Genomic DNA, 13,255 nt, shown 5'->3' with positions numbered 1-13,255 from the left:
TTGGAATTATAAATATGAGCGTAGTTCGTCTGTTAATATCACATGCATTTTTTTGTTTGTTGTTTTTTTTAGTTTGTTACTCAGACGCAGGCAGTGCGCTGCATGAGACAAAAGAGTAATCTAGCCAAAACCACCGCATAGCCGCTCTTTAGTGTAGATGCATGTTGATTTTATCAGACGATGCCGCGATCATAAATGAGAGTGACTCCTGGTTAACATGTATTAAAAGGGGTCATGTTTAGTCACTATTTAGTGTGGTATTTTTTGACAATATTCACTCATCATGACAGTAAAATAGGGCATTCTAAGTCAATATACTGCAGTATTTCCTCTCTCAATCAGTAGAAAATATGGGTAACACCTGGTCATGCATGAAAAAAAAAAATACCGTCATGAACCGTGAAACCGGTATAATTTTGAAAAATACCGTGATATAAATTTTTGGTCATACCGCCCAGCACTACTATCTATTAGGGGTGTAACGCTACACAGAAGTCACGGTTCGGTACGTAACCCGGTTTTGGGGTCATGGTTCGATATGAGTTTGGTACAACAGGAAATGTATTTTTTCATTTATTTTGAACAGACAGTAGTGCTACATACATGTAGCATGAGCAGTTGTTTTTGATTTGAATTAGATTGTATAATTTCAAGATTTAATGCAAAAACAGAACGGTCTGACTTTAGATTTGTGAAACTATGCTACATAAGACACCTGCGCAAAACAAAAACAGCAGACGGACTGAATGAAAATGCATATTTATTCTCTGACAGCAGGTGGCGCTTATGGAACAGCAGCAATACAGTGTTTCCTTGGTTACCACTGTAAACAAAGCAGCTGCGCTTATAAACACTACTTTAATATGCATTATATAGAGGTAAGATGAAAAGAAAATGCCATTGAAACACTTCTGGAGACGGTCAGCTCCTCTCAGAGATGCATTCATATAAACCCCCACATATTTGTCTTTTTATATTTCGAGCATCGCGAACAGTGAGCTTGATCTGCCTGATACAGTATTTTCTCCTCTTTACAGACTTCATAAAAATTCCACACAAATTACATTTTGGGAAATGATTGCAATGCAATTTGTGTGCAATTCTGGAATAGAGATCGGCCAAAATAAAACAAAAAAAAATAATTTTTCCGATTTGTAGCTGGTCGACCGGTGCATCTCTAGAACCTGAAACTTTCCCACACCGCTGATTTAAAACGGTTCTTCTGGTGCGTAGATCGTCTCTTCTGCTCTTTCCTGATGTGACGGTTAGCGTTGCATTACCGCGTGCGCCCCCTTTTGGATTGATCGCCTGTGACTGACTGTTTTCACCATCTGACTGCATGAACCGAACCGTGACGTCTGTACCGTGACGGTTCAGGACGAATACATGTATGATACACCCCTACTATCTATCTGTATGTATGGTGAACTAGCTTAGTATTTCTGCTGAAACTGGTCAGACTGTTGGTTCAGGTTAGTTTATGCTGGTTATAAAGCATAACTTAAGGCTGGAATACACTACACGATTTTTGCCCCAATTTACTGCCGATTTACTGTCTGGAGAAGTTAACGCTAGTTGCTGAAAGTCAGAGCCAGTCTGCAGATTTAGTAGACAGATTTGATAGAAAACAGCATAGTGTTTGACGGTCACAGACACAGATTGTTTTAGCTTCAGACTCTGATTCCATCCAGTTGGAGGATATCGAACATGTTTGATGTCTTCAGCAGATTTTAGTACAGTGTCAAACTGTGCATTCATCTGTTTAGACCAGTAAAGGCATGACGAGATATGTCTGTTTTCCATCACAGGTATTTGCTCAAGCCTCCAGCGTGTCCTTGACTAAGATGGACGTCAGTAATCTGGCGATGGTGATGGCGCCAAACTGCCTGCGCTGCCAGTCGGACGACCCGCGCATCATTTTCGAGAACACGCGGAAAGAGATGAGCTTCATGCGCGTGCTGATCCAGCACCTCGACACCAGCTTCATGGACGGGGTGCTATAGCACAAACACACACGTTAGCATTCACACCTAACGCCCACACATGAATCACCCGGCAAACAACCTCGACAAGCCTCTTCCTGTACACAACACACATAAAACATAGTCACGCTCACCTTCCACAACGTTTAGGTCAAATCCGCCATCCTCTCTGATTTCTGATTAGATAAACCATCCGTCCTCACATGATAGTGACTGTCCTGCTTTGGTTTCTAGTGTGCATGTACGTGCCGAATGTGTTCATTTCTGTTTTCTAACTCGACTGACTTGTAGAACGGTCCGTCTGATTTTATATGATTAATTTATTTGTTATTTATTTGAATAAGGGTTTGTAAGTATTGTACTGCCTTTTGAAATAGAAAACATCTGTCTTTACTGATCACATGCATTGATCTGTGTGTGTGTGAGTGAGTGAGTGAGTGAGTGAGTGAGTGAGTGTGTGAGTGCGTGAGTGTGTGTGAGTGAGTGTGAGCGAGCGTGCGTGCGTGCGTGTGAGCGAGCGTGCGTGCGTGAGCGTGTGCGTGTGAATAAGTGCGTGTGTATGTGTTCATTTATCACTATTGTTTTATACACTATTATGTATGTCTCACTTACATGGTACAACACAAGTGCCCCTCATAGTGAACTACCTGCGGTAAAGGTGAAGTGTGTAAATTATGTGTAAAAATGCACTTTCTGAACTCGCACACACTGAACTCTAATAGCTAATTGTTGAGTCAGAAAGTGTTTAACATCCAGAATATTATGTGCTTCACCTTTAAATTCTCACATATGCTCACACAAGCATCCAAACGGCCTCATTTACACACACACACACACACACACACACACACACTGATTTGGTTTGGTGCTTGTAATGATCTATATCACACTGCCAAACACACAATATTGATACTCGGTGCCCATTCCTGCCTCCAGGAGGTGTACCGGTGAGAAACAAGCGCCACAGAAGAGAGACAAGACAATAATGGAGGGAGAGATAAACAGAGGAGAGAATCTCACCAAGAAATGGCCAGGTCATATTTCACCACAAAATCCAAAAAAATAAATAAAAGAAAGAAATGTGAATTTGAGAGTTTGAGAAATTGAGGGTTGAACATAACCCATGTCATGATATAAAAAATGTATTACAAATTATCTTAAATATACAGTATGTTGTGTAAAGAGAATAAAGGGCCAAATGTATAAATAAATAAAAGTGGCTCTAAAATTATTATAAATAGCCAAATATTATTTTGAATGTTTTTAATTGGATTTTGAGGGTAGAACATGTTATTACATTATAAAATAAATCAATAAATGAATAACAAATAGCTCTAAAATGATTATAAATGGCCCAGATATTATTTTAAATAGTTTTAATTGGAGTTAGAGGGTTGAACATAATATCATGATAATAAAAATGACAATTTTAAGATATACAATTTAATATATATTAATATTTAATCATATTAATTGTATATTAAATTATATGTAATGGCCCTTCATATTCTAAATATTATTTCAAATATTATTAATTTGATTTTGAGGTGAAATATGAGCTGAACGTGCTCTTGACAGACAAAGATGTTTGTATGTTTGGCTTCTCCTCATCTCTGCACACCCTGATCTGTCATGGCCACACGTTCACGTCCTCATCTGTACAGAACAATGTGTAAAAAAATACAAATAAAAAGCTAAAACAGAAGAAAAGAAGATAACAAAATACTACAGTGTTTGACAGTAGGAGCGTTTAGGTTTGGATCTCAAAACTCATCCATTAGCAAAAACTTAGATTTAAAAAATAACAATAAAAAAGCAGATATGATATGAAATATGATTCTATGTCTGATGAAAAGGGAAGAAAATCCATGAGCAGAGCACTGTGACCTGCGTCCTGAGACCAGCACACACACACACACACACACACACGACAGGGAGGATTATGGGAGATTGTGCTGTATGCAGAGATGTTTCTCGTCACAGGTTTACGCTCACGGTCTTATTACTGTATTTATGGAGTCATGTTAATAAACCCCCTCTCCCTCCTTTTGTTCTGAGGGCAAAGGTTACTCTGGACGTTACGGTCGAGCTGAACATTGTTTATTAAAGAGTTCAAAGGATTCAATGTCTGCTGTGATCTTTTTACAAACACACACACAATCATGTGCAACCAGACACAATGGCTATTATTACTTTATGATTTTAGCAGATTATAATCTAGTAGCAGATTGCTTATATTTTACATTTTTTATATATTTTGAATGAAGACGCTTGAAGCTTTATTTTTCACATTTCAAAAATAATATAAGTAATAAATAATAAAAAAATACATGGCTAAAGTATGGTGAAATGGAAATAGTTTTTGCAAAATATCTTATTATCCTTAAAATAAATCAATTATAAATGTGCCTCAGCAGCCTATAATACAGCTGACTCAAAACCATTGAGTCTAAAGAAATTATGTTTTAAATTTCAAGACAAAATAACAAAAAATGAGGCTCCTACATTAACTTTTACATCTACCACATAAACTAAACAATTATTTAAAAAATACGTAAGTACAAACAATTTCATAGTGATAAAAGTTAACTTTAAATAAAACTTTAAAAACAGTGTTTGCTGGGCATTTTAAATCTGTATTTTTAGATGGTTTATTTAGATTAATTTATTTTATTAAGTACTATTTCTGCTACTTTGCGAATCAGAATCGCAATGTACAAAAGTATAAAAATAAAAATGCTTTAAATGCTAAAAGTGCTTTTTCCCTCACTGCGCCTGCACAAAAATATAACTTTAACTAGGCCTATTTAATCTTTAATGCAGCAAGAAAGAAAACAAAAAGAGGGAGATCTTTTGATAAAATAACGTTATTATCACAGGATATGTGAATCATTGTCCATCATTTTGCAATTAGTAATAAAGACAAACACGTCGCAAAATTATAAATATTTCAGTTTTAAACTGGCGAGCCAGTGCATGCCGCACAAACAATTTGAGAAGAAGTTTTAAACTCCAGTCAATTCATTAAGCTACAGAAAGTGAAAGTAAAAACTGACCGAGCTTTCGGCATCTGACGCTGCATTAACGGCACATATTCTCTCAGAGGAGACGAGAGATTTTTATTGTCTTAAAGGGATAGTTCGCCCAAAAATTTAAATTACCCCATGATTTACTCACCCTCAAGCCAGGTGTATATGACATTCTTCTTTCAGACGAATACAATCGAAGTTATATTAAAAAACATCCTGGCTCTTCCAAGCTTTATACTGGGACTGGATGGTAGCCCAAAATTTTAAATCCAAAAAATTTAACCAATCCGTTATAAAAGAAGTCCACACGGCTCCTGGGGGTTAATAAAGTCCTTCTGAAGTGACGCGATGCATTTGTGTAAGAAAAATATCCATATTTACACCTTAATAAATCTTAATCTCTAGCTTCCGCTAACTGTCGTACACACGTTCACAAGAGAGTGGTGTCCAGCGGATGACGTAGACGTGGAAGCGCAGAGGAAAGAGCAAAACAAAACACCAGTCACGAATTAGTAGTACAAAACGAGGATTTGTAAAGAAAAATGTCGGAGGATTTCAATATAAGCCAAGAAGACACTGGTTTTCATTTGCTGTAAACAAAAATTGTTTCTAGCGAGACTAGCATATTCTTACCGGAGTTTACGCTATGCCTACGTCATCCACTGGACGCCACTCTCTTGAGGGTGAGTAAATCATGGGGTAATTTAATTTTTGGGTGAACTAACCCTTTAATTTATTTTCTAAAAAAAAAATAAAAAATTCTATACGTAGTGAAAAAACAACAACAACAGAATTGAAGTATTTCGTGTTAAACAAGTTTTTGAACTTTCTTTGTCTGTAGGCTAATAAAGGTCTTATTTTGATGACTGATTATTACAGTGTTCGGGCATAGGCTACTTAAGACAGAATTTTAATTATAAGCCTATTCATTGTGTAATATATCTAAATGTTTTAAATAATTTTCAATGAGGAGTAAGCTAATTTAATCATTTATTATCCGTGCATCAGTTGTGTGGTAATGAGCTATGAAATTATTGCAGGGCAAATGAATTGTAGTAGACCTATAAATTTTATAATAAAAGTACCATAATAATAATAATGATAATGATGATAGCAATGGCAATCATTTATTACATTAATTGGAAATGACAAATCCTCTCCATCACCTGATGCTTTTTTTTTTTTAGATATCTCTGGCTATCGTCCATATACACGGTGTCATCGTCTGCGCATTTAGAGTATTTCACACGTATAGTGTGAGCACATAAATCGTGCTCGACAATCGGACCGTACAGTGTGAGCACGTAAATCGTAAGCTTTGACTTTACACCGCATGCGATCTGCTTTTACATTGTGAGCTCGTACCTTGATGAAATCACACAGAAATCGCACAGTGTATGCCTGGCCTTATACAACAGTTTTTTCTGGTCCTCGATTCTGATTGGCTGATAAGAGTGCGGTATTACATCGTGTCAACACCGGACACGAGCGGCGCGACAAAATACTATAGTACTCATTATAATCAGTGATGCTGTCTACACTGGAATGCGGCGCGGCGCAGCACGACAAATCCCTGACTGAAAGGTGCTGCCGCGTTCTATTTATGACATACTGACACAAATTTCAAATGATTTTCAATGGTCGCTTTGTCGCGTCTGGTGTAGACTGACTTTAGCTGTTGCGGCGCAACACGACAACTGTTGCGTCCGGTGTAGACACGGTGTTAGAGTAATAACAGAACTCCTTCAACAGTTTCACCGCTTGTATCACTCCGCTTGCAGTATTTCTCACAGCGACTGTCATGGCGGACGACCAAATTCATTATAATTTTAAAAATAATACTGTTTTTGTGTTACGGAATGTAATTTTAATATCACTCCGCTTGCAGTATTTCTCACAGCGAGTGTCATGGCGGACGACCAAATTCATTATAATTTTAAAAATAATACTGTTTTTGTGTTACGGAATGTCATTTTACGAGTTTTTTAGGCGAGAATGTACTCGTTTAGACTATGCGGAATATGCGGTTTGTTAATAAAGATAACGTCTATTTGAAAATGTGCTTTGACATTTTCGGAGATGTGAGCTCCAGGGCGTCAGCGGCCGTTCAGCGCTCATGAACCCGCTGAGAGCTGCCTCAATTCGGCCAGATCTTCTGGAATTTGATAGTCTCTGTAGTGGTTAAACATGAGATATGAATCGTTTTGGGTAAATCTAACAGGCAGTCTTTGGTCTCATTAATCTATTATTTGTTCCAGAGCAAATAATTTTGGCTGAGAGCAAAATCTCATCACGTTATATGTAACTTCAATGATAGGCTAAATATCAGAGCGCTGCCTTTATACTTTTGACTGAATTGCCTAGCAACTTTTATAATGGCTGTTGTTGTTTATTAAATATTATTATTCAATAAATAATATTTTATATAAATAATAGTAGTAGTATTTAGTAGGCCATGTGAGAACGTTCCGTTAACGTCCCAAATGTCCTCTTTGTAACGTTCTTGTGTGACCAAAATGGAACGTCCCCCTAAAGTCATATAAGGAACATTGAGCACCAGCACTTTCATAACCAAAAGAGGACGTTTTAGGAACGTCCCTAATGTTCTGTAAAGGTTCGGGACTTTCGTCACCTTTAGAGAACATTTAGGGAACGTTGCGCAAGGTTGCGAGAACGTCCCCTCCTACGTGGGATATAAGTCACTTTGGAATAAATCACAGCATGTATCAAAAACGTGACTTTACAGTCTGGAAAATACGGTAGGCTATAGTAATTTTTTTCATGGACCCTCTGGCACTTTGAGAACCGCTGGTCTACACAGAAGAAAGTGCTGTCTAAACTCTGCCCCGGTAGGAGCTGTGTCGAGCTATTCATTAATCTGGTTGTTTGATGAGAAAAAGATGAAATGTAGTTGTAATAAGCGCATCAAGAATCCGTACACCTGCAGCAGTGGAGGACTATGCCTCGTGGTACTGCGGAAGAACTGATGACGGCAGGGTTTGATCTTCGGCTGACCAATCAGCAGAAAGGGGCGTTTAATTCCCACCCACGTGTAGAATCAAATATTCAAGCTGTTTATACATTTTTCTACCCCTGAACGAAAAACTAAAAATTAAGCTGAATTCTTGTTTTTTTTTTTCATTTCTTGGGAAAAAATTAAAAAACGAAAAAGGAGCTGGTTTCTCATTTTTCTACTTTCAATATTAAAACAAAAAAACGAGTGAACGATCGATTCCTGATTTTGGTTTTCTAATTTCAAAAGGAAAATCCATTGACCGCCAAGTACACGGACCCTTTTTGCATAGACTTTTGAGTTTGTTTTCATTTCCTGTTCTGTGTAGGTTTGTTCCTTGACCTAATTTTCCTTAGTTCCCTTGATTAGTTTATTCTGTTCCCGTGTCCTGTTAAGTAAGTCATTTAAGTTCTCTCTTGTCTGTGTATTTAAGTTCCCTCCTGAGTTCCTTTGGTTGTCAGTTGTTAATGTTTAATCTTAAGTGCTGTTTATTTTACCCTGCGTGTTAGACCTTCTTTGCTCTGTGGATTACCATTAAATGGATTATTACTGAATCTCCGTTTTCATGATCTTCCTAGCAGCAGCATGACAGAACAACCGACCCAAACAAATAATGGAGTGGGCAGCGAAGTTCACTGCCGTGGCTCGGGAGAGTCACAATTTTTTTTTCATTTACTTTTAGTTTTTCTCGTCTCGCAGTCACCTGCCCTTTTGATGATGAGACACTAAAGTCTCTTTTCTGGATCGGGGGCAAATTGCCATCGCCCTATTGACCTCCCAGACACTACGGGACTGAACTGGAGGGAGGCTATCAGCTGGTGTCTGGAGAGCGTCTGTCCCCGATCCAGAACACAGCGCGACCCAGAGCCCAGCCAACCATCACCCTGCTATGCGGAGCGCTTGCCCGAGCCCACCGTGGACAGAGAGCCTGAGCCCACCACGATTGACGCGCCATCGCCACCAGGAGCGACAGAGCTGAGAATCACCCCGGAGCCAGAGCCTCATGAATCGTCTGACCAGGTGCAAGAGCCGGCAACAACGAATGATGATAAACTGGAGAGTGAGGGCACGGAGGAAAGCCCCGCCCACTGTACCACCGCTGAGGGTGAGCTGAGGCAGGACTCAGGGGATTTATTAGACTTTTATTCAGAACTACCCAATCTTCCATCATCGTCTGAAATCTCTGTCTGTCCTGTTACGGCCAAGGAGGCCGTTTTTGAACTATCTATCTGACCTGAACAGTCTGTCTGTCCTGTCATGACCATGGAGGTCGTTCCCCTATCTCTAGCGCTCACAGTGCTAGGAGTGGCCATCTGGTGTGTGTGGGCAGCACACACAATCCATGAACCCTCAGACTGCTCAAAATTCCCACCCACCCTCCCTTCAGCGCCACCTCTTCACCAGTCTTCACCATCGCCTCCGCTGTCTCCTGTCAGTCCCTCTGCTCACCCTTAGCCCACTATTAGTGGTGTGGTTTCTCCGCGGGTCTGCCAGTCTCCATCGGTGTCATGGCTGGAGGATCCCTTGTCTCCGCCTCCAGCCTCCGAGGCCCGGACTCCGCCTTGGTCCGTCGACCCAGCGGTTCCGCCATAGCTCTTAGCTCCCTCCTCTCCGTCGTGGCCCGTCAGTCCACCAGCTCCACCGGGCTCCCTCGTCCCTCTGGCTTCGCCTTGGTCAGTCGTCGACCCGCCATCGCCTCAGGACTCCACTCCTTCGGCTGCGCCTCGTCGAGCCGTGCCACCGGCTCCGTTGGGCTCCTCCCTCCCTCCAGCTCCACCTTGGTCCTCTGTCGCGCCGGCTCCACCACGGCCTTCCTGGATCCCCACCTGTGTCTCGGTCTCCTGAGCCATCTGCTCCGCCTTGGCCCTCCGGATCCTCTGGGTCACCCTGGCTCGTCAGCTCTCTGTCTCCACCTCGGGCTCCTCTCCCACCTGCTCCGCCGCTGTCGGTCGGCCCCCTGGAGTCGTCAGCCCTTCCTCCACCATGGCTCCTCCCTCCATCGGCTCCACCGTGGGCAGTCATGTTGGCTGTGGTCTGGGTCCCGCCTGGCGGCTCCTCCTGCTCCAAGTTCCTCCTGTCTTATCCTTGGCTTCTCCCTCCGTCTGCTCCTCCCTGGCTCCTCATGTCTCCTCCCTGGCTCCTCCCTCCGTCATCACTGCCCTGGTCATCTTCCTGCCTGCTCTCCTTTGTTTGTTTTTGTTATGGCGCGAGGTCGTGCCTGGCCGGAGGGGGTAGTACTGTCACGGTTATGTTCTGTTTACATAGACTTTGAGTTTGTTTTCATTTCCTGTTCTCCTGTGTAGTTTTGTTCCTTGACCTAATTTTCCTTAGTTCCCTTGATTAGTTTATTCTGTTCACCTGTGTCCTGTTAATTAAGTCATTTAGGTTCTCTCTTGTCTGTGTATTTAAGTTCCCTCCTGAGTTCCTTTGGTTGTCGGTTGTTAATGTTGTTTAAAGGTGGGGTTTTCAAATTTTTCAAAAACGCTTTAGAAAACTGATTCGGGCCGAATAGCAAAACAAACTTGTAGCCAATCAGCAGTAAGGGGCGTGTCTACTCATGATGTGGAGGAGAGAGAGTTCAGTGCACAGGACGGACATTAGCCGAGCCGAGCAACAGAAGGATAGAAATGGCAGATAAAAAACAAAAGAGGAAAACGTCTGCGGAACAATCGAAGGCTTAAGGCAATAAGGCAAGAAGTAAGACCTGTGTAAATATCGAATCCACTTTCCAGCGCTGGAGAGAACCCAAGGAGCGGAAGGCCTGCGATCAGACGCCGAGGTTGCTTTGTTCCTTCTGGATAGGTGAGTAACACCATGTCTGCGCCGCAACAGCTAAAGTCTGTCTAGTACACTGGAGGCGACAAAGCGACCGTTGAAAATCATTTGAAATTTGTGTAAATGCGTCATAAATAGAACTCAGCAGCAGTTTTCTGTCTGGGATTTGTCTTGTCGTGCCGCGCCGCATCCAGTGTAGACCATAGATATGTATACATATCTATGGTGTAGACAGCATCACTGATTATGAGTTTTGCTTTGTTTCACAGAACTAATCGTTGCCTGGGTTGCGTACGTATGTGTGGGGCAGAGCTATCAAAATAGGGGCGAGACCCTTTTGGGGTAGGGGTGTGTTTGTTTTGGTGATTTCAAATGTCAACATTGGCTACCAAAAATCGCTTACCCCACCTTTAATTTTAAGTGCTGTTTATGTTACCCTGAGTGTTACACCTTCTTTGCCCTGTGGATTACCATTAAATGGATTATTATTGAATTTCCGTCTTCGTCTTCATGATCTTCTTGGCAGCAGCGTGACCGTAACAACATAGCAGCCGTTAAAAAGTTATTTTTTTCCAAATTTGAGAGTTACAAACATGCTTGCTGCTTCCATGGGTCCTTGGCAAATTGGTATATTGTTCCGAATTCTCCATGTTTAGCGTAATGACGAAGATGCGCACAGAATCAGCGCTGCCCGTAATGGAATAGTGCACAACCTGCGCAGTTGCGGAGCCTACGCTGATTTAATAGACTGAGAATAAGCGTAGCGCTATAGAGTTGCATCAGCCGTTCTGACTGAAAAATTCTCTGGATTGCTCACATTATAAGGACATTGTATGAGTAATGGACAAGTAAGTCCAGTGTTATTTGAATAATGTTATATTGCAAGTATATTTGTTGCAGATACTGTTTCTAAGTTTATTAGCCTACACTGATTTAATAGACTGAGAATAAGCGTAGCGCTATAGAGTTGCATCAGCCGTTCTGACTGAAAAATTTTCTGGATTGCTCACATTATAAGGACATTGTATGAGGAATGGACAAGTAAGTCCAGTGTTATTTGAATGTGTACTGAAATTAACTAAACCATTCTGGCTCAGGGGAGGCAGAGATGTGGGCAGAACTGGAGGTAAACTTCCCATAACTTCATCAGCAAAGTAACAAATGTTTATGTGTAGAGCTCAATCCAAGTAGGGCACATAGGGTTCCACAAGAATGACACGGAGAGCCTCTACATTGTGTGCTATAGGCGGTTATGGCCAATGTGGACAGGGGTAGATTAATTAGGTGGCTTGAGGTGTATCGTCCCACAGTGGTCTCTAGCAGCAGATGGTTGGCCTGGTTTTGTTGTGGGCATATGTTACCTGTGCAACAGATACAGAGCAAGAGTTCACCTTTTCCTGGGGAAAACAGTCTGGTGTGTGTGTGTGTGTGTGTGTGTGTGTGTGCTGTGAATACTACATGGAGAGACTGATTATATGTGTTTAGTAAATAAAAATAATTTTACTGTATTGTAATAAACCTCTATTTTAACTTAAAGAGGTTCAATCAAATTAATGGAGGCCAGAGGGTACATCACAACACCAGGATTTTATAGAAAATTATCACTTTATTGACAATTGTATATAAACAAATATAACCGTTATGTAAAGAGACATTTAAATAAGTTCAACGAACATTTCACTCTGTACACCCACACTAGGACAAATGGAGACGGAGTAATCATGTTCATATAAACTTTATAACTCACAACTAACATACACACTCACACATACACACAACACGTGAAGAGACTCTTCCCCCGAGCGCGAAAAGCCAGTCACGTTCACTCAGCCGAAGACCCTCCTCTCACCTGTTCTCCTCCTTAAATGTCCTCCAGGTCAATCAATCAATTCAGTCAATCCAAAGCGACCGTTGAAAATCATTTGAAATTTGTGTAAATGCGTCATAAATAGAACTCAGCAGCAGTTTTCTGTCTGGGATTTGTCTTGTCGTGCCGCGCCGCATCCAGTGTAGACCATAGATATGTATACATATCTATGGTGTAGACAGCATCACTGATTATGAGTTTTGCTTTGTTTCACAGAACTAATCGTTGCCTGGGTTGCGTACGTATGTGTGGGGCAGAGCTATCAAAATAGGGGCGAGACCCTTTTGGGGTAGGGGTGTGTTTGTTTTGGTGATTTCAAATGTCAACATTGGCTACCAAAAATCGCTTACCCCACCTTTAATTTTAAGTGCTGTTTATGTTACCCTGAGTGTTACACCTTCTTTGCCCTGTGGATTACCATTAAATGGATTATTATTGAATTTCCGTCTTCGTCTTCATGATCTTCTTGGCAGCAGCGTGACCGTAACAACATAGCAGCCGTTAAAAAGTTATTTTTTTCCAAATTTGAGAGTTACAAACATGCTTGCTGCTTCCATGGGTCCTTGGCAAATTGGTATATTGTTCCGAA

At 41.1% G+C, this 13,255-nt stretch overlaps 1 protein-coding gene across 1 annotated transcript in view; it reads left to right on the top strand.

The window, feature by feature from the left end:
• The window catches only part of LOC107655836 (rho GTPase-activating protein 39-like), a 32,186-nt gene extending 29,759 nt beyond the window's left edge, over positions 1–2,427 (top strand). Inside the window, exon 9 of the mRNA XM_016443421.1 lies at positions 1,809–2,427. Coding sequence (XP_016298907.1) covers positions 1,809–2,003 — 195 coding nt within the window. The 3' untranslated portion in view covers positions 2,004–2,427. The remainder of the gene's footprint in view (positions 1–1,808) is intronic.
• Positions 2,428–13,255: the final 10,828 nt, after the last annotated feature.

The sequence above is a fragment of the Sinocyclocheilus anshuiensis genome, unplaced genomic scaffold, assembly GCF_001515605.1.
Source record: "Sinocyclocheilus anshuiensis isolate Anshui unplaced genomic scaffold, SAMN03320099.WGS_v1.1 scaffold1603, whole genome shotgun sequence".
In the NCBI taxonomy this organism is placed as follows: domain Eukaryota; kingdom Metazoa; phylum Chordata; class Actinopteri; order Cypriniformes; family Cyprinidae; genus Sinocyclocheilus; species Sinocyclocheilus anshuiensis.
This window is presented reverse-complemented; position numbering and strand designations above follow the sequence as displayed.